This window comes from Brachycentrus maculatus, unplaced genomic scaffold (genome assembly GCF_059751285.1).
Source record: "Brachycentrus maculatus isolate JH-2025_06_01 unplaced genomic scaffold, ASM5975128v1 h1tg000369l, whole genome shotgun sequence".
Classification (NCBI taxonomy): Eukaryota; Metazoa; Arthropoda; class Insecta; order Trichoptera; family Brachycentridae; genus Brachycentrus; species Brachycentrus maculatus.
The window spans coordinates 1,134,288-1,156,722 of record NW_028281118.1 but is presented as its reverse complement, the minus strand read 5'-3'; the positions used below and the strand labels follow the sequence as shown (position 1 = coordinate 1,156,722).

Genomic DNA, 22,435 nt, shown 5'->3' with positions numbered 1-22,435 from the left:
CATCCCAGAGCCTTCGACCTAGTGTTTTTCTGGCTTAAGTGATTGTTTTATACACTTGTATCACGTTTACCATTCTTCCCATTATTGAATATAAATATTGTATTTTTTTTTATTTGTATATTTGCAATGGTCTTGGATTCCTTTCTCGCGCGACTTGTTATTTACAGGTTTTAATTAAGTATGGCTGATAGTGACGCCATCGGTTGAAGAATTTATGTAAGTTTATAAAGCTTACTGCAATTGAACGTTGGTTCTACTGATTTTCATTATTAGCTTAATTCTAAACCACATTACTACTCGTAATTCGTTGGAAACAAAACGGTGTTCGGAACAGTTTCTATTTCAAAGGTTCCAATATATTAAAGAAGCAAGATATTAAGTCAAATTTTATATTAAAAAAGGATAGTTTAAATTTATTTAAATTTTTTGAATATTAAAATTATAAAGTGTATAGTTACTGATAGTAATTTTGGACAGATAAAAATATTTCTTTGACTCCTAAGCGCTATCAATTAAATCCACACGCCATTATCTTCCTATCTTACTATTAACAGAGGGATGATTGATGAGGATATCTGGGAGAAATACAAGATATTTGATGAGATACGACTTAAAAATATGAAAGACCTTAATATAAAGGATATAACTGAAAGAGAAAGGAATTAAGGAATTCAAAAAACGTTTAAGACACTCATGGTTGTATGCCCAGTTTGAGATTTTACCTTAACTTCATCAAATTTCACCTTCAAATAAAAAAAATATTATAAAATTACTTTTTCATAGGATGATGTTTTTCTTCATTGACTTTTTTTCTTAAAAATTTCATTTATTTTAATCATAATTTAACTAAATAAATATTTAATATTTCATTAAAATTATTTAATAAGTCCCTCTTGATCGTATAAATCTACGACATAGGGTTGAATGAATAAAAGATTGTTTATTTTTATCTAGTATTATTCATTCCCCTAAAAAAAGGATATTTACATTCCTTTTGAAGAATTCGCTTTATGAAATAATTGCGTACAAAATGAGATGGCTTGAAAACAATACCCGACAACAATTTTTCTGCGCTATTGTAAAAATAAAAAGCGTAATATTTCATTCGCTATCACAAAGTCTCGCCATCATTATTGTGGATGCAAAACTGGCATATCACGGAGTCTGCCTTTTCTTGCGAAAGTAAAAGATCGTCTTCTAAAAGAACCTAGGGAATTTAATTATTAAAGAAAGCAATTCATTAAGCTGTCAAAGAAATGAGTTTTATAACGGTCTACGACTAGCAAAACAGAAAATACACAACACTAAAAAAATGTTCATGTATTTAATATCCATATCAAACGAAGTGGCGTTCAAATAGTTAATACAACTTCAAATGTTCTTATAATAAGTAGCAAAATACCTAAGAGAAACTAATCAAAGTAATATAAATAATATGACCTGAAACCGAAGAGTAACACCACCCTTCTCCACGAGTAAAGGGGTAGCCTCATCATATTTTACTTCTTCTTCAAACCCTTATCCGCACCCAATGGTGCGTAGGGCATTGCATCACATAAACAAAATTTAATCTTGATTTTTAAAACATGAAGAAAAGGTGATCAGCACTCCTCTTCATGTACCAGTCCGGGGTTGTATTTAATAATTATTAGAGTGTAAAATCACCAATATTTATTTTCACCCCCCTAAAGCTAAACACGCTTACTATTACACCACGGAGGTGGACTTACAATTTAATCATAATTTACGCATAAGTTAATATTGTTACTTGATAGAAAATACTTTCTTAACATATATTTTATTTTATATTGTGAAAAAAATTCAGGATTCTAAATGATTGTAATGATTTTGATGATTAAGTAAAATAAATCAAAAACAAAAATGAAACAAAAGCTGCGTGTTGAAGTGAGACATATTCGTTGCATTTTTTCGTGTGACTTGTGATAATTCGTTCAGTTCAGTCGAGATGACGAACGCTTCGTATTCCGAGTGATCAGTTGGTACATTATCATTATGAAGCGAAGAACTCTTCCGACCGTGCGCGAGGAGAAGGCGTCCCCGCCCGGGGAGTGGCTGGTGTACGGGCTCGTGGGCCTCGTGTCCGTGGCGTGCTATGCCAATGGCACGTCAGGCGACTTCGTGCACGACGACATACCCGCCATCACCATGAACAAGGACGTTCTGGCGCAGAACCCGCTCAGCCACGTGTTCAAGAACGACTTCTGGGGCACGCCCATGGCGGACGTCAACAGCCACAAGTCCTACAGGCCGCTAACAACTTTGACGTTCAGGTAAGGAAAATATAAACGTAATAAATTTATTGATTTGGCGTTTAATTTGTAGAACTCCATTTTAATTTATGTATTAATTGTCAAATCAATCACAGATTTTTTGAGTATACTAAGTTTTATTTTATTTAAAAAAAAACACATAAAAATTAATATTTTGACGATTGTGTCGCCTAGTTATGGCATTTTAAAACGAATGATTCATTGGAAAATGCCATAACTGCGTAAAATTCACCATTCCATCCAAAATTGACAACCACACTATTTTCCAAATGTCGAATGCTGTATTTATCTTTCAGTTGAAACCTTCTTTCACATGCTAGTTCTTGGTACCATATATGACTAAGTTGAGTAAATTTTTTAACTAGCGGAGACCCTGTGTAATGTTTGGAAGATTCTTCCTACTGTAAATATATTTAACAAATTACTTATATGTATCATTTTTACCTGTAAAAAACAGCATGATATTTTATAGGTTGTTAATTAATCCAGTTCATAAAGAAAACGGGATACACCAAGAAAAAGAGAAACATATAGAAGTAGTTCGCATCTAGAAACACGATGAAGATTGTGGTCCATCCGAACATCTAATATAAAAAGTTGGAAAAAAGTTAGTTCATTTCCCGTCCAGGGTCTTGCTTTATCATGACAATGATTGCAATGTGAAAAAACACACCACTTGTATGAGCTTCTTCTCCTCGCAAAATACAAAAGGACTTATTGCTCCCGTCCGGGGAGCAATCTTCGCGCAGTCAAAGAACATCGCCAAATAAAAGTTTAAACGAACCTCGCCAGCCCCGGGAGGGTCTTATGCTTCCATCTAGAACTTTGTTTCGCCTTCAATTCATTTGGAACGTACGTGTGTTAGTGACAAGGCAGCGTCCTAAATGGACTTTTACAGCTGTGTCTCCTCTGAACGTTTTCAGTTGTGAAACTTTCAAAATCGTATATTTGAAGGAAAGGATTTTGATTTGTGTCATCTTAGCTTTCTTTCACCTTTCTGGTTTCCCAAAAAACAACCACCCTTTTCATTAATATATAATAAAGCCTTACTGAACGAAACGCGTCTATCCCATACTTATTTCAGTTGATTTGGTAACCACATTATATATTAAGTACCTACCAATGTATGAAAAAAACATTTGCTTGATTCGTGAAAAAATGCAGTGCTCATACATCGCTCGCTCCTTTCAAGAACGACATAAATAAAATAAACTTGATTTTTCCGGAGAACATTTTTAAATTTTAAAAATTAAACAAGATGTTTTAAAAATAAATATCAAGCAACTTATTGAACTTTCTACTGTGCAACTGATCTTTTCAGGTAAAACCCGAGGGTTTTTTCTCCATTTGAAAAATATATAGTATATTAAAAAAAAATATTAATCAATAACTTTTTTCGAAAATGCAAAAACAACATTTTCTGCCCTGTATCGGGTAAATATTAAGTTAAAATATGCTTCTTTTGCTGGGATATAGTACATTTTCTGGGCATTCTGAAAACATGCACAACTAAAAATTGATGATTTTCGATTTACGACGTTCTTGAAAGGAGTGAGCGACATGTGAAAAATTAATCAAATTGTATGTTTTTGCGTGGGTATTTTTTTTTTTAATTCGATATCTAAGTCATTTATTTCACCATGAATAATGTTTTTATAAAATCAATTTAATTTGTTACTTAAATTATAAAAACAAATTCTAGATCGCCACATAAAATTACACTGGAGAGAATAAATTAACACTTCAATATTACGTTATACGTCCGACTGATTTTTATTCAATTAAGTTACCGCAATCAATGGCAAGCCCGAATATTTACCTTAATTTTAGTCAACTAGTTTAATTTATTCTACATTGCTCTGTAATTGATATAATTTACAGTAAAATACATACATGTATTAGATTTTCTATTATTTAGACTTACAAAAATTTAATGTTTCTTTTTTTTAAATACTTCCATGTCATTTTATAAGCGTGATATATATATGATAAAAAAATTTTTTTAGAGGTTTTGGAATTTAATTCATACGTTTTTTTAAATCATTTTCTTTTGTCGTGGTTTTTAATAATAATTTTAGACATTTATTTACTTTATTAATTTGTATATTTTTAATGAACATACATCGAAACCATTAGTTTTTTCGAGACGTATGAAGATGAACGATTTTTTTTTGCTATCCTATTAAATTCATTTTTTATTTAATTTCAAACTTAATTCACAGATTTTTCCGTTAACATCATCCTGTAGCAAAAAATTCCATTTGTAATTTACCTTCTTTCAAATATGTACATAAATTGAGGAATCGACCAAATAAAAAATTAAAAAAATAAATATATCAAGTTTTATATAGTCTTCAATTTTACAACAGCTTGCAATTAAAAAAACAAATTTCACTAAAATTTTAGATTCCTTATTTTTTTTATTCACTTGACACTAGAATAAATATATTAAATGTCACTAGAAAACCTACATTTTCTTTTACTAACATTTTTATATAATTTTACAGTTTAAGTGGCATATATTTTTTATAGAACTATCAAGAAGCGCGATCGCGCTCTTCGCAACTAAAACGGTTATAACTACTACAATAATATGACTTTATTTGAAAACAATATTCACAACTAAAATGAAACACACGTGAAACCCGGATTTTACGTAATTTTCTTTGTGTATGGTAGACGCGACGTGTTCTGGCACAGGTGAAACGAATTTTCATTTTTGTAGTTCTTTCATCTTATATGTTGTGTCGTTGAGCGTACTTTGTCTTCACAAAACTAGATTCCTTTAAAGCAATTCCTACCTTTCAACCTCCACAATGTCTATCTTCTTTTCTCTTGCTGTATTCATAGTTATGTCAGTTTTGTTTATAAAACAAGGTTTATATAAAAATTGAAGTTGACAAACTGTTTGGAAAATTCGTTGATTTTTTCATTTTTATTTTTAAAATGTTTGATGTCCAACGTTGAATAGCAATTGTTTATCTTATATAAGATGTGATTTAGATTTACTTTTTTTACCCTCATTTACAGTGGCGTTATATTATATCGAATATTCATGAGCATTGATTTTTACATTGTTTTCTGGATTACTTAATTAATTTTCACATTATTTTGGTTGATGTATGATTTTTATGAAAGAACGGTAAAACAAATTTATGAGGGAAGACCGAGAAAAACATGGCACGATAAGGTATGCCAAATACTTGAAAGTGGTCAGGTTAGGAGTCGTAACAATCGGCGGGTATGTATGAGGAGATGCATGAACGTGGAAGAGGCGAAGAATGTTTGCAAGGACAGAGTGGTGTGGCGCTCTATTCTCTCTGCCTACCCCTGCGGGGAAGCAGCGTGATGGTTAGTTAGTTAGTTAGTTATGTATGATTTTTTTTGCAGTTGACTTTTGAAAGTAAGTTTTTTTTTATAAATACAAACAAACTGTTTATGTAACACACTGAAGATCAATAAATATTTTTAAATTTTGTTTTTATTTACTTTTAGAGTGTTTTATTACTAAAATTTAGTTATTGTAAATTTAGGGAAAATATGTTTTTGCAGAAACGCACCAAGCTATCAAATATGGTTTGCCCATAGTTTTTTTTTGATACATTTTTTTTTTGTTCTCATTTGTAAAAAGACAAAAACAATTTAATACATTGATAACTAAACCGTCATAAGTAATTCTCGTCACTTGTGAAATCACCTTTCTGTCTTCTGAAAATTGTTCTTACCCAAAGCACGCTAAGACAGGCGAAAAATTTAACAAATTCAGTTATTGTAGGAAAACCTAGGACATGGTGTAACATTATTATTTTACCGGCCTAAGAAAGAATTATGTTGCAAGTATAATTAATTTTCGTTACGTTCTCTTTTATTACGGCTCCGTACAAGATGTATGGGAAAATTCAGCTGGGAAGGAAAATTTTGACGTTTATAGTTATATTTATTTTTTAAGTAACAATTTAAAAGTACAGAGTTATCCTTTATTTTACATCATAAAGTATAAGCAACATTCGTTTCGACAAAAAATATAACATTCATTTTACTGAATTCGATATTATATATTTTATATTCGTACGCTCAGAAAAATAATGTTTCCGAGTAAAATAATTTAAAAACTTGGGAATATGTATTTAATTTGCCTATCTTTTATTATTTTTCTTTCATATTTTAAATTAATATTTGAAAAAATAAACATGCAAATTACATTTTATTTATATTATTTTTTGACATCTCATCAAAGATGAAGAAGAATATGGAAGTCTGGGCATTTACGGGGCTGACGACCGTCATAGGCTGGTTTAAGTGATCACTTTACACGGCCCCGTAAATGCCCAGACTCTTATATTCTTCTTCATCTTTGATGAGATGTCAAAAAATAATATGAAAATAACTCCTGTAATTGGAGATAATCCAGATTTTGTGAACAAGTATTTGGACACACTCAAAATGTTGTACATTTTATTTAAATAATAAATAAAACCTACCCCTGCCGCGAAGTGGCGTGATGGTTAGTTAGTTTTTTTTTTCAATAATAGAAAATGGGAACAGAATATGTTAATCTAAGTGAAGAAAAAGTAAAGAGGTGAAGGAAATGAAAGTTTCATAATTTACTATTTTTTACAAATATGCTCATACTAATAGTTTGATTGATAACCATTTAAATTCTTATTTATAATTTGATTGATCGCCATACAAACTTAAACCAATAATTTTATCATTTATTTTTTTACTAATAATAATTGATTAGTAGTATAACCGATAACAATAGGTTATTTTAAATGATTATCATTCAAAATTATACGAAAACTTTGCATGATTATCATTTAAATTGAATAATGACAGTGTTATTTAAGTAAATACATGCATAATAATAATATATAATAATATAAATCAAATATTTTATTCTAATACTTAAAAATAAACTGTAAATATATTTTTTCATGATTTGTCAATTTTTTTGTATTTTCTAAAACAGTAAACAGAACTTCTTTGAAAGTATTAAAGTATTTGTATTTGTACTTATAAGCGTCAGTTTATTTCATTAAATAACTGTTGAATATACATTTTAATTCTCACATATATTTCTTTTCTTTTCTTTTCTCATATTTAAATTTTTCAAACGAAATTCTCGGTGATTTTTATTTGAACTTACAAAATGCGAGTCGGCCGTTTTGTGAGCAGGTTTTCTCCCCATATTGTCTGTTTCGGGTGCCGATTCCGGAGAAAGGAAAACAAAGCTTAGGTTGTTCTGAATGGGTTCACCTCGATTCTCTCTTTCCCTCTTCCTCACAACGACCCCGTCTCTCTCCATCTTTCTCCAATTTACGGTTCCTTGATGCGACGTGAAAATGCCCTACATATTGCTTCATTTTTATTTTATTTTATGCTTGGGGTAAATTTTTGACCGTTATTTCAGCTTCATTACGTTAACTGGAAATGCTATACTACTTTTTTGATTTTATTGAAGGTTTTCTAATTCTAAGTCGCTGGGTTTTGTTTATTTGGTTTTTTTGTTGTTTTTGTTTTGGTATTTTTTTTATTAAATAATATACATATAACTTAACCTTAATTAGTTATTATCATAAAATCTTCATTTTCTAAAAAAACAAAAACATAAAGAAATCAATTCGATTACCTTATTCAACATTCGCTACGATTTCTAAGAAAAATATGCATGAATAGATTAATATAACGTTTCATACATTTTTTTCCCTTGTAAAAGAGGGAATTTTTCTACATATTCCTGATATCTTTAATTCGCCAATCTTTTATTTTTTAATTTCATATTTTCAAAAAGGAAAAACAAATATTTTGGGACATAAAAATGCAATTTTTTTAATAATATAAAATAATGGAAAATGCAAACAGAAAATGTTAACCTAGCTAAATAATGAAAAAAAAGTGCATTTATTCATATGAATTATTCGCGAAATTTCTCTTATATTTTGTTAAGTAAATAAATTACTACCATCATTAAAAAATGTACATTTAGCTTTATTTTTATATCTCTGTGTGTTTATTTATTTTTGTGGCTGATATAAGAAGTAGATATGTCTTTTAGAACTTTCATTTTGTTTTATCTCCTAAGGTAATTGATCCAAGATCCTCCTTAATTCAGTTTTCCATTTTTCAACCCACAATATACCCTTTAATAAAGTGGAATGATTTCAGATTTTCTCTCGATAATTAGATAGTAAGTCTATTTCATTGAGTGTTTGATTCCCACTAAAATTCATTCAGTTTACTTAACACCTAAAGCCCGATGCCCTCAAACAAAACGCGCCCAGCGGTGGTGGGTCTGATCGGACCCAGTACAGAAATCGCCTTTTAGACGTTTTTTGTCGGGTTTTTATATTTTATATATTAATCAAAATAGGCTACATAGCAATAGGATAATGTGTCATAAGTTTTGTATGAGAATTTTCAAGTTTTTGATAGTTTTGAATTTAAATTATCCAAGCGCTTCATTTTACATGCGAACTCGACCGAGCGCAGCTGCTAACTACCACCGCGTAGCATGTCGCATCCGCGTGAGGCATGATCGGCATGAAGCAGTGGTTGTAAACATATTTATTTTTACTGAATTCAAATAATTTGTGTTTTTAATTTTTTAACTATATTTTAAGTCAACATCATAAAAGATAGAATTTTTAACTTTTATTTGTTATCTTCAAATATAAAACGTGGCGGTTAGCTCCAAAAACCACAAAATGATTCTGGGATTTTGACTTGAGTTCATAATTCAAGATAAATTTTTGTCCATAATGCAATTAAAATTTATTTTAAATACAGTGAAAATGGTAAATTTTTCATTGAAAAATATAAACAGAATTGCCCAAAATGGTGTAAATATTCATTTAATGTTCGCCATTTCTTACGTAGATTTGCGGGTCTTAGAAATTATGAATATAATTTTGTACGGTACTAAATAAAACTAATTTTTGGGTATAAATTATTTTTATATAAGAGTTCGTTAGACATAATAGGTAACAAATTTAATTTTAATATTGACAAGTAAATTATTATCAAAAAATCAGAAGACAATCGCTACTTTTCTTGTTAAAATCGATGTCTTCATCACTTACTGACATTTCTTACAAAACCAAGTTTTCTGTTTCACTTTCAAATTCTGTATCTAAGGTTTTTGAATTCTAAATCACTGTCATCTACACTACTTTCTCACTTTTCTTTCAATTTTAGAACTGTCCAAAAGTCGTCCAATCTCGTTATGAGATATTTATTTTTTTCCTGCCATTCATTGTGGTAAAGTGTCCAAAAGATTTTTTTTTAAAAACTAGAAATTGTTCAAACATAAAACAGTTTATTGTGAAGTTTTGAAGTTAGTAACTTTGTGTATGTCGGTGTTGTATATATACATAAATCTATTATATACTATATATAACCACTATTTGTGGTATTTTCTAAGTAAAACTTAAATTAAAAATGGTTAGATTTTACCAAAAAGTAACTGCCGAATCAATTTATGAAAATATTAACAACTTATGTAATAATTACACTTTTTTTAAACGTGATCCTTAGTATTTTTCATACAAGTAAACAAATAAATCAGTTTAAAACGAATGTAAAAAAAACAATATACAGAATCAATCGCCAAAGATTGACAATGTTTGCTTTTGTTTTGGGGAGTTCCAGGGCACGGCAGACGGCACACTAACACATTGATAGCGAACAACTGACCTTACTCAATATGATTTTTGATCTTTTATTTGTTCTTTTTTTAAAATAACTCATTTGAATCTGGTCCGATAATTTTCGTTTATATCTCAATTTGTAGGTAATTGTTTGAAGAACGATTACACTGAAGGAAAACGACGTAAAAAAATTACCTATTAAGTAATTAATAATTTTCCGCGTTTTTTTTTTTTAATAATTAATGATTTCTGAACCGAGTAAGTAAACTTTGAATTCTACTCCTAGATTTTACATATCTGTTAAACCTTATCCCATTAGAAAAAATGTTATTTGTAGATTTTTTTGCAAATCACAGCCACAAGACATTTATTGATGAAAAAAAATATTATGATAATAATATTGCAGCAGCCGTATTTGTTTCTTAAAATTTTACCAATAAACGCATTTCATCATTACTGATATCATTAGACTGCTGAAAGTTGTTTGACGATATTGGTAACGACAAAAGTCGACAGCTGAAAAATAATAATTTTAAAAACTACGTTGCGACATGCTTTTTTATATATAATTAATTGAATGTAATAAAATCCTTGAACTGAAAACATTTAATGTAGGTATTTCAAGGCATTGCGCGTTTAAGTTAATGCGGAATGCATCAAAGCACGTGTCACTAAAGATTTTAAGAAATATTAGTATTTACTAAGTAACACTTAAATTACAAATTGATAGATTTTTCCATAAAGTGCCGAATCAATTAATGAAATAACTTTTATGTACCAAAATGAAATATTTTAACAAAATTTTATAAATCTGAAAATAAAAGATTCTCACGGGATCCCTTCACAAAAAGAAATGTAAAACAAGTAATATAACAGTTTACAAAAACATCTCTGTAAAAATAAATTTAAAATAGCACTGAGTTACTTACAAACGAAAAAAGAGTGCTGTTATTAAAATAAAACAGTGCTGTTATTAAAATTCAATAACATTATTTTTAGATTTACTAGTAATTGTGTAGATCCTCGACTATCTTGGGTCGCAGGATCGATTCCCGCTAAATGCTACTTAAATTCAAGAAATATTAATTTTCTAGTGAAGCATTGATTTACATTTATATTCACTATCCTTACTACACTACCTGCAGATAGGCTTCTAATATAAGATACATTGCGGATTATTATTTTTGTAAGTTAAGTTGACACTGTCATATATGTATGTAAAATATAAACAAGTACATGGATATATTGTGGAAAGTCATTGTGTAAAATAATTAAGAAAAGCAAACTCAAGCGCAATTCCCAAAATGTATTTATTTTACGTCCCTACCGCATTAATGTGTAAATTAATAACCCTAATTTATAAAGATTGAAAAATTTAATTGAAAATAGGAAGGGGTTCATATAAGAATTTTCAATTTAAATACGTTCCTGGTCTTAAGTCAATTTATCCCACGGATTTACATATTCCAATTAAGCTCATGTAAACCATTAAAATAGATTACTATATCCTTTGAATAAACTATTATCCGTTTTATACAAACGAATTTCGTATAAATGTATTTATAACTGAAATATTCATACAATATTTACATCATCACCAAATGTAATTTACTATTTTAAAACTCAAGACCTAAACCTGATTTTTATGAAAGCTGAACTTGAAAGTTTTTTCACAAATTATTGAACAAGAAGAAAAACATAGCCTACATATTTATAAAGGAATGTATAAAAAAAACTCACTTTTCGGAAAGTTTGTTTAGGTTATTAAGTTAAGTATGTTTAGTTTTGGGTCAAGGTTGCTTAGGTTTTTGGTTATTTAAAACAATACTTTTTTATTCTAATTATTACATGTATGGCTTGAGAGATACTTAAAGAGCATTATATCAACACGTACGCAATATGAACATATAGATTTTTATTATTTGTATCTGTACTTTATGAAGTAAAGGGCAAAACACCGGAACATAAACTTGTAGTTTAAGTACAAACCCAGTTTATATTTACACTTGTAGATGTAAGCATCTAAACCTTCCAAAACTAGTCTTAGTAATATATCACTCATGTGCTTAAAATAATTGTTTTATTTATAATTTAATCATATAAATACGTGATGATCAGTCCTACACTTAACATTCTAGGATGTAGGGGTGCAATTTATGTTATAGAATACAAGTCAGGGACGTCAGGACGAAGGACATAACTGATATATGGAAAAGGGAGAAAATAAATAAAGCATAAATAACAAAAAGAGTACGGGTATGCGACCACCTCGAGTGCCCCAGCCGTTGCAGCAATGCTTCTTTTCCCAACCACTATTACTTCTCCATTCCCTTTGTAATACGCCCTTTGAACCTTCGAATGCAGCTGGAAGTAAGAAAAAAAATGCTTACATTTTTTTAACCAAAATACCAAAAACAATTCATTTGAGCCCACCCACCCTTCCTTTTAAAAAGGAACGCTTATCCTTTGAAAATTACAAAACAGTAAAATGCGCAGTTATTTTTAATTTCGGTGTTTAAGAACTTACATTTCATTTATTAACAAACAAGGGTCTGCCCGCTGATAGCGTTTTTCCTGCTTATTATGCGTTGTTAACGGTCGTTAAAATCTAGGCCTTTTAACTGCCTTTATTTATGAAAAAAAGAAAATTCAAACATTTATTTAATCTTTTTCTGCATACAAAAACTTCCATAAAAAGTCCTTCTATCATGGACAACGTAACCTAGGCCATGCCTTTAAAACATGTTATCTTTCTGTAGCATCCTTGAATTTTTTTAGACTTTGATGTTTTTCGAGGAAGGTTTACAATACGCTCAGGTTCTCTACGTCTTACGTCCGTACCATCTCAATTGCCTTATATCTACCTTACTATTGATGTCTGTTACACCCATAATTATACAAATATACTTTCTCCAGGGTATTTTGGCTATAACAGTTTAGAGAACAGAAGGAATATGTATTTGATGACGCATTTTTATGGATTGTTGCGCGGTATGATCGACAATTCTGAAATTATGCGGAGCATTTATCTGTATGTTTCCGATAGTTACCTAAAACAGTACCTGTCGGCATAGATTGTTTCACATTCCTATAAACAGGACCAATCTACTGATGGTTATGCCTGTAGGAAGAGCTACCGCTATGTTGAACATTAAAATGATGCATATTGATCTGTTCCATGTCTTCTTCGGGGTATTCCGAAACGGGATCCTTCGACAAGTTTGACAAGAGTTTTTTTTATACACTTTGTAGTTTGTTATTAATATATTTGGCTTTAATAATAGTTATTTAATAATTTTAAAAAAATTAATATTTATATATATATATATATGTATATATATATATATATATATATATAAATATATATATATATATATATATATATATATATATATATATATATATATATATATATATATGTATATATGTAAACGTATTTCCCATATGAGCAGAGCTTTTTGCTAAGTACACGTCTGCTGGATGCCCTCTGCCACGGGGTTGAAGTTTCCATCGATATCAGTTCGGCCGGCGTTCGGAGGACAGTGCTCATTATGCGGGAATCTCCCCTTTTTAAATATGTCAAATAAATTCAGCACTATCTTGCTTTAGTGCAGGGCAGATAAACCGACGGCCCCACTTGCTAACCCGGCCCTACCCACTTCCACCGAGGATTTTCCCATACAACTCCAACTTTAAATGACAAGTTAAACGGAGGACCATCTGAAAAGTACTAACCGTGTGCATATATTACGCCCGTTCCATAAAATATTAAGTATTCTTTCATTCGAAATTCTGATACAATTTTTTTACTTAAAATTAAAGCATATCTTTCATATTGTTTTTTGACATATTATATCTGCGTAGATGAAGAAGAATGCGGAAGTCTGGGCATTAACGGGGCGTTGGAATGCAAAGCTTTCTTGCTCCTTCTCACAACATTTTATCTTTCTTCTCTCTCGTGTAACAAAATGGGCCCAATAAACATGACACATCCTTGAAATTTCTCTCAATTTTATTCAATTCTTGATTATCAAATTGCCGTCATAGAAGTTTTACTTCAAAATATCACTGGGATGAATAAAATTAAGAAAAACTGTAATAATAATCCTTACTTATTATTATATCGCATTTTCATATGTTAAAAAAGGTTTTTTTTTACTTTTATTTTTTAACGATGTAAAAAAGGTTAAAAATTTGTTCTCCCCTTATAAGGATTCGTACTGTGCATCGCTCAAATCAAATCTTTGAAACAAACAATCAGACGAACAAACTTTCTTAAGGCTTCTACCTCATCAGTTCTGTTCGTGTGTTTCGATGGATTCTCTCTTTATGTTTCGAATGAAGAAATGTGCTCAGTTGCAGTAGAAACCATATATTTTAAATTATGTTGTCTTTTATACTGATTGTATCGTGTTTCAAATACGTTTTGAAAATCTGACAACGTAATGTAAGGCAATATTCTGAATAAAGGAAATTATGAAATATTTTAAAGTTTCGCCAAAAACTTAAAGAGTCTTAATTTTTATTTTTTAAAAGAAAAGTTTTTGTATTTTATTTTTATAATTCACAAAAATAATTCAATTTCGTATTATTTCTGTGAACCTAAGCGCTCATTACTAAAAATAGGTTTCAAATTGTGGTAGAGTGTATTCGAACCGAGGAACTCTGACTCGAGGGTCCGCGAAATTAACCACGGGACCACAACCGACACATTTAAAAACTCATCAAAATATTTTAAAATATTATGTTTATATAAAATATAAATGTAAAATAACTAATACACTATAAAGGCTGACAAATACTTGATAAGCCCAAACTTTTCTAATTATTTGTAAAATTAGTTTCATATTTAAAACGGCATTCATGTTATTGACTGGTTCAATTATTTCAAAGCCTATTTATATTTGTAACGCTTCAATAAAAGTAGATTTAAAACACAGAGATAGTTTAATTTTCAAATCAAAGTATTGTACTGACATTTCTTGGTGGAACTTAATTTTATATTTGTATAATATGTCCGTTGGTGACATTACCGACATCACTAGCAATGGTCAAAAACCCGGTCACTGTTTAAAAATGATAAAAATGGAAAAGAGTTTTATAGTATAAGTATATACAATATTTAGAAAAAAAAATAATGCTCCAATTCAGGCTAAAGAGGTAGGTCCCTTCGTTTTTGGGATAAGTGAGAGCTTTTATCTCTAACTTTCATCGAAAACTTAAAAAGGGATAATATTTAAAATTCCACGATGATAATATAACTACTTGAACTGCTTCATTCCAAACTCGATCAAAGCCGAGAATTTGCGTAAACTTTGTACTACAAAGAGATTTCCCAAAGTACTTATCTGGTATATTCTCTTTGTGTTTTGTTCCTGTTGGGGGCTTCAAACAAGGTAGCCTAACGAAAACATTAACCGTCGCAAATTCAGTTGCTGAACATTCCCCACTATACAGGTCTTAGTTTATATAAATGTGTGCAGTTGTTGGATGTTGCTTGCGCAAACTTGAGCTAGACTTACGTGGAATGTTGGCTGTTACACTAATTTAAACTTTTCACTGATGTTCGCTCACTTAATTAATCTACTGAACAAAATTTTAACGCAATTATAGAATCAAGAACCTTTGAAGGGTTCTGGTTGAAATCGTCGACCCATAAATCTAAATAGAATGCAGAATAAAGGCTTCACGTTTCTCATAAAATGCCAAATACATATATTCTGTAATGATAACCTCAGTATGAAGCATCTGCAAAGAATGGTGAGGTGCTATGTTTGTTCAGCACTGTGAATCGGTTAGAAGCATTCAAAATTTGGATGGAAATTTAAATATCCAAAAAAAAGGACAAGAGAAGAACGACAGTAGCTGAGTGATATCAATGTGCAGATGGTCTTTTATCTGGGACATATGCTATTGCAAGAGGAGAGAAGTACAAGCTATTGCATCTTATCGTGAAAAGCAAAAATGAGGGTCGACGGAGTGTGGGCAGAAGACAGATCTTCTGGCTCCGGAATATACGAGATTGACGAGGGGACCTGACATGACAAGCAGAAAAAAGAAAATAACCTTTATCTAAATTATAATCAAACAATAATTTGGTGTTATGCTAGGTCCGTGTTTTTTAACGGAGTGTTTTCGTAATATTGTACATTTTATTAAAGTTTCTTCCAATAAAAACTTGTTTATTTTGACCATATATGTCGCCGATGAAGTATGTACTTCCATATTCATTTTCATATTTTTTTTTTAATATCCGTAAAAATCTTGATTTTAATATCGTTGCGTACTATAATATTTACACAAACAAAATACTGAACTCAGTCTTTATTGCTGATACTATAACATTGATTTGGTATTTATTTTTACTTTTGAAAAAGCATGAATGTTCATTTTCTTAAGATGAAAACAGAATTCAAATTGCAAAGTTATACACTTTAGAAAAATTATTTCAAAACAATTTTATGCATTGTGTTTAAAACATTTGAATGGAGGGATGCAAGCTATTAATGTTCTTTGAGGCTTAGAACGTACCGTGAAGAATTGTTCCCTAACAAAGAAAACTCTCCCTGTCTAAGAAAATAACGAGAAAGGTTACACTTGGTAATGTAGACTTGTTGGGAGAATTGAGTGGGAGATCTCTATTTTTGCATCTTTGAAATTATACCTCTTAGTTCGCAAACTGTGGACATGAATAGTATTACGTTTTTTTCTTTTGGTCTATTTATTTTAACCGTTAAATTCACTTTTGCAAAGATACATTTACCGTTAGTAATCTTGATTATATATGCAGTTGTGGCCATATGTATTTGCCATCCCCTACATAATTGGTTTATGTCTTTAAATACTGCGATTCTTCGAATTCTTGCAATTCTTTCGGATTGTATTGTATTATGATTGATTTTACCTACTACTTACTACCTACCATCCCGACCTATGACAATTGGGGGCGTAGTTTATTTAAAAATACTATGCTAACTATTTTCAAGGGTCAGTTTTATATTTGAAACGTTGCTCTCCAGTTATTTTAATCAGTAAATAAGTGAGATTTTTTATACTTTTCATTAAAACCTTCATTATTTTACATTAAAATGCCAATAAAACGTGATTTGAGTGAAACTGAGCGGTTTTAAATAATATTTTTGAATATAGAAAGGTTAACCCAGGTTCAAATAGCTAAAAAAAAATGCTCCCGGTGTGCGGTCCAAACAATAATGAAAATATTTTTTAAATCTAGTTCTTATAAAAACGGCCCAAAACTGGCAGAAAAAATATCACATCAAGTCGCAGAGACCGAATTTTTATAAATCATTAAGAAATTGTCTTAGTGTGTCTTTAAAGCTATCTACTGAACTAAAATTTTCCAATTTTTTTATGTTTATATATTTTTAAATTTTTTACGGCATATTTTGTCATAAAAAAAAATCGTTAATAGAATTATCACAACAAATGCGAAAAAGTATGAATTGTGTTTATTTGCAATAAAAAATTGTTTTACAAAATACTTTCTAGCTCTGAAAATTATGAATTTTGATGAAGTTTATAATTTTATACTTACAAATAAAAATGAATGGGTGAAATTCAAGGGTAGATTTAATAGGTTGAGAGACACTGTAGATAGTTCAAAGGCATCCCAAAACACATTGTTCCAGTTTTTATACCTCTCGCTGATAGCAATGGTAATATCCCTCGAAACAAAACAGTCAAAAGCGCTTTACTTACTAAAATGTATTCAGAATATTTACATTTGTACGGGGATTATTTACATCTCACCTTTTCACTCCGTCCTTGTCCTTTTAAATTCGAGAGATTGCGAAGTCCATGAAATGTTATAACATAGCGTTTTGAGCAGATGACGTATTTTGCTTTCATGAAGATTAAAGTAAAAAGTTAAAAGAAAAAAAATGAATTCCCTATCAAATTTTAACTTCTTTATATACAAATCCTGAAAATCTCATTTGTATTTAAAATAATATTAAAAATATCAACTCTTTGTTCCTGGATGATTAAGCGGTGGGTGCGATCTTTAGACGGTAAGTTTTTAGTACAATATTTTTCTTAAAAATTTCGTGAAGCGCCTTGCCCTTCAGTTACTAGTTCAGGGTCATTTTGAATAAATATTAGACTGAAAAATCACAAATATTTATTTTGATCCTCTTGGAAATCGAAGTCAGGACGTCCAGCATGGTAGCCTACCGCTCTTACCACTACACTTTAGAGGCGGACTACATTATGAAAGTATAATAAATAATAATAAAATAAAATAAAAAATGAAAACAAATATTGCAAATAAAATAATAAATGTTTTGAATATTGAAAGCATTAACTTTGTGGATCATATTGATATATTATTTCGAGAAATAAAAATACTTTGTGTTCTAATCCACTCACATTTTTACTAACCAACTAGTTTCGGCAACAACCTGTTGCCCTCTTCAGAGTTACATTTATTACTAAGTAATAAATGTAACCCTGAAGAGGGCAACAGGTTGTTGCCGAAACTAGTTGGTTAATAAAAATGTGAGTGGATCAGAACACAAAGTATTTTTATTTCTCAAAATAATAAAATTAAGGGAATAACAAAAATACAAAAAAATCAGATCACTAATTCAAGTAATCTTACACGAACATCCAACGCTGACACATATCCAGCCCCCATCTGTGCTTTTCAATATTTTTTTGATGAGGTTAGAGTTTTAGGTTTTAGGTTAGGTTTTTTCAGCCTTTATATTTGCCTTTAACTCTGCCTTATTACACCATTCCAGTGTAGTAGGTGTGCTGAACCAAACATAACAAACTTGCGCTGCAGTGACGGGGTAATTTCATTAAGACCCTGTAACTATCGTTACAGGAAGCCTTCATGTGTCTTGCGCTACGTCGTGTAAAAAAAGTAAGGAGAGAAATAAAAATAGAAATTAATCAGATTAAAAAAGAGTTTTTCAATGTATTATGTATACAAGCTGAGGATTATACTATTAAAATAATATTTAGCATGTAATTCTTAGTACAAATCAATACATACTACTCATACTGAAAGGCCTTAAATAAGATAACTATTATAAGTAAAAAAAAAACATAAAGTTTGTATTTCAGACATTAATATACATACATCATTAGAATCCTAACTGTCCATCAAACCTCTCCCCTTAGTTTTTCCTCTACCTCTTTCCCTGAACTCCCTTCTTCATATGTTTACCTTATTGTCATCAATGTGTGATTTCGTAAATATTTAATTTAATATAAAGTAGTTCTTTAATAAAAACAACAGTAAAATATTATTTATTATCATTTTCTTTCTCATGTATACTTTATGTTCAAGCACTTTCTAGCCTCTGATTGCAAATAACTACATAAGGTATCAAAGTATTGACCAACATCACTAGTATGTTTTTAGTTGGTTGGAAAATATTGCTTCTTAGCAATAAACCTGCCAATGTACATACATCTTTTCAGTACATGATGTTCAAATAAATAAATAAACATTACGTTATTCTGACAAATGTAACAATTTGATCAAATCACATATTACACTTAAATTGATGAGCTTTTGTACTCAGCTGTATTTTTTTTTACAAAACACACGGTCAGATGTACATGCAAACGTGAAGAAAAGATTTCCCAAGATAAAACTGATACTAAATTTATGAATAGAAAGGGCGAAATTTAACATTTTCAGCCCTTTCTTTTTCTGCTTAGTGCAATACTAACCCTATAAAACTGTTTACTTATGTCCCCCTGCAGAAGTCATTACAGTGAAGCGGTTAGGGGATGAATACAATGTAACACGGTTAAAGGTGTTCCTTATCTTTCCGAACGATACCTCCAAGGGAAAATGTATCAGGTGAACTCAATACGTGAATAGTGTTTTCGATTCCGATCAATAATTCACTTAGATTGTATAGATGTATATTCCATATTCTTCTTAATTTTGTTGATATGCCATTTTTTGTATAAAGGTGCTTTAATCATATTATTTAAATTTTATTTTATTTCAAAATTTATTACTGGAAAATACCTCTAGTGAACGATATCCATAAAGATTATTTCCCTACAAATTTATTGGTTCCATATCACAAGCAAAATTTTGTGGGAATCCGAACACATTTGCCTGAAAAAAAGTTTGAAGCGAAACGAATAATAGAATCTGCTACCAAATATCTTTTATGACACGAAAACGATTTTACGTTTTGGATATACAGAAACGGTATCTTTTAATATTTCGTAGATTGCCATTAGGACGGAAATAAGAGGCATTGTTAAATCAATAAGTAATTGGAATCCCGGCTCGATCCTCTTAAATTAATAAAAATATTTTATAAAAATATTTCACTCAAATTCAATTACTACCTAACCATCAAGCCGCTTTCTCGAAAGGCATAGAAAGTCACACCAATCTGTCTTGCAAACAATCTTCGCCTCTTCGACATTATCCATCTGCTCACACGTATCCACCGATTATTCTGACTTTTGACCCGTCCACATCAAGTTTTTAAGAAATTTGATCGTGCCAACTTTTACTTGGTCTTGCTCTGCTTTTATTTTCAACTTTATTCGCCCCAATATTAATTTGTTTTAATGATCTTTCTTCGTTCATTTCATTCACATGCCTAAACCACTTTAACATACCTTTCTTATTTTTAACAATAATGCTTATCGTGCCCCTAAATTCTTTTCTTATAAAACCATTAAAATATTAAACATTGTTTTTTTTTAATTATTTGATCGGGAATTGTATAGTTTTACATATAAAAAAGTATAAAATAAACAAAAGTTACTTTAACAAAAATAAACATTATATTACATTAACAAAAATAGTTACATTAATTAAAATAAAGCTAATTAAACAATTCCACATTTATATTTTAATAAATATTAAAAAACATTCAGAGATTTAAGAAAAGGGTATGGGATGAAGGTGGTTAAAGGATTTTTTTTCTAGGTTATGCCACACATTCGTCCGAGAAATTGCAAAAAATCGCAAAAAAAAAATAAATCTGTGCTTTTCGTCTATTTATAATATTTTCAGATTAAAATATGTTAAGAATCTCTTTTGGAAAAAAAAACTATCATTGTGAAAGCGCCGTTCCGTTCTCTGGACCGACCTTGCTTTTTCGTAAATATGTTAAAAACCGGGTTGAACGATATTCCCTTCTTCCCTTCTGCTCCCCGGGGATTGGGAAATGAGGGTGCGAAAAAGTTTTGCCCAAGAAAGTTATATGGCGTCGTTACACCACGCGTAATGACGGCAAAAGGAGGGACGACATCTTGATAACTGCGGAGTCTGGGTACACGAGATATAAACCGACTACATCTCAAATTCTGATCCGTCGCCCGAAAAAAATGACTCCAACTTAGTTCGAGGGAACTTTTGGCAAGGGAGTAGCGCTGTACCTTCTCGTTTATCAGCGAGGTGACGGTAATTTCTCAACATGATTGGAACAAGCCTGAGCGTCGGTGTATACTAGTGTGTCGTACGTAAATATAGCTAGAGCAGTTTGATTATATTTACTGTATTCCCGGGGGAGGTTTCCGACGCGAAATGCGGAATAGATATTCCGAAAAGATGCGATGGAAATGGGAGATTCAGATGATACAAGGAAATCACTAGCATGACCAAGTGACAGCTTTTGAAGGCTAACAAAATAAAAATAAAAATTAGTCAAGTAATGCTAATAGGGTTCAATTTAACGTAAACTATAAAATATTCAGTACTGTAAATTGTTAACTTTCTTCTTACCCTTTCCCAAATCAAATGGCATAGAGTACGGCATCGCATTAAAGTAGTATTATTCAGATGACAATCAAGACAAGGTGGTCAGTTGTGCGCTTCAAATATCAGTTCAAAATCACATTAGAACAATGTTTGAGTGAAAATTACCTTTATAATTTCGAACAATTTTTCGTATCCAAATACGCTTACCACTGCCTTATGGAGGGAAACGTTATGACCTACCAAAATAAATTAATTTCATTTTAAAAAATCATAATTTTATATGAAAAAAAGGTAAAGTTTAAAATGTATACTAAAATATCAAAAATATATTTTTAAATGAAATCAAAGAAAATCAGTGAAATACGAATCAAATTGTATTAAAAATGCATTAGGGGCATTAATCTGCATTCATGGTCACTTGTACAATATAGTTGGATTGTGGCTAGCACGACAAACTCTAGGTCTAAAAAGAGATTCCAGGCTACTTTACATCAAATTGATACCTTTTTTAATAACAGGTCTCTTAAACACACGGAATAAAGTATAACATGTAAATTTTAAATAATAAAAGAAAATCCCAAATCTTTTTTTTTATATAAAAACATGAAAATATTGATTATATTATTTATTTATTAAGTTACATATTGAGTATTTTGTAATGTACATTATATGAAGTTAAAAATTAACAAATGTACTCTATAAAAGTTATTTTTTATCCGTAGAATCATTTATATTGCATCAAAAATAGATTGTTATATAACATATCGAAGCATTCATGTTTCCAT

The 22,435-nt window shown here is 30.3% G+C and overlaps 1 protein-coding gene across 1 annotated transcript in view; it reads left to right on the top strand.

The window, feature by feature from the left end:
• The first annotated feature begins 1,817 nt into the window (after positions 1–1,817).
• Positions 1,818–22,435, top strand: part of LOC148303425 (protein O-mannosyl-transferase TMTC1-like) — a 349,351-nt gene continuing 328,733 nt past the window's right edge. Inside the window, exon 1 of the mRNA XM_088269968.1 lies at positions 1,818–2,291. Within this exon, the coding sequence (XP_088126094.1) occupies positions 2,014–2,291 (278 nt within the window). The 5' untranslated portion in view covers positions 1,818–2,013. The remainder of the gene's footprint in view (positions 2,292–22,435) is intronic.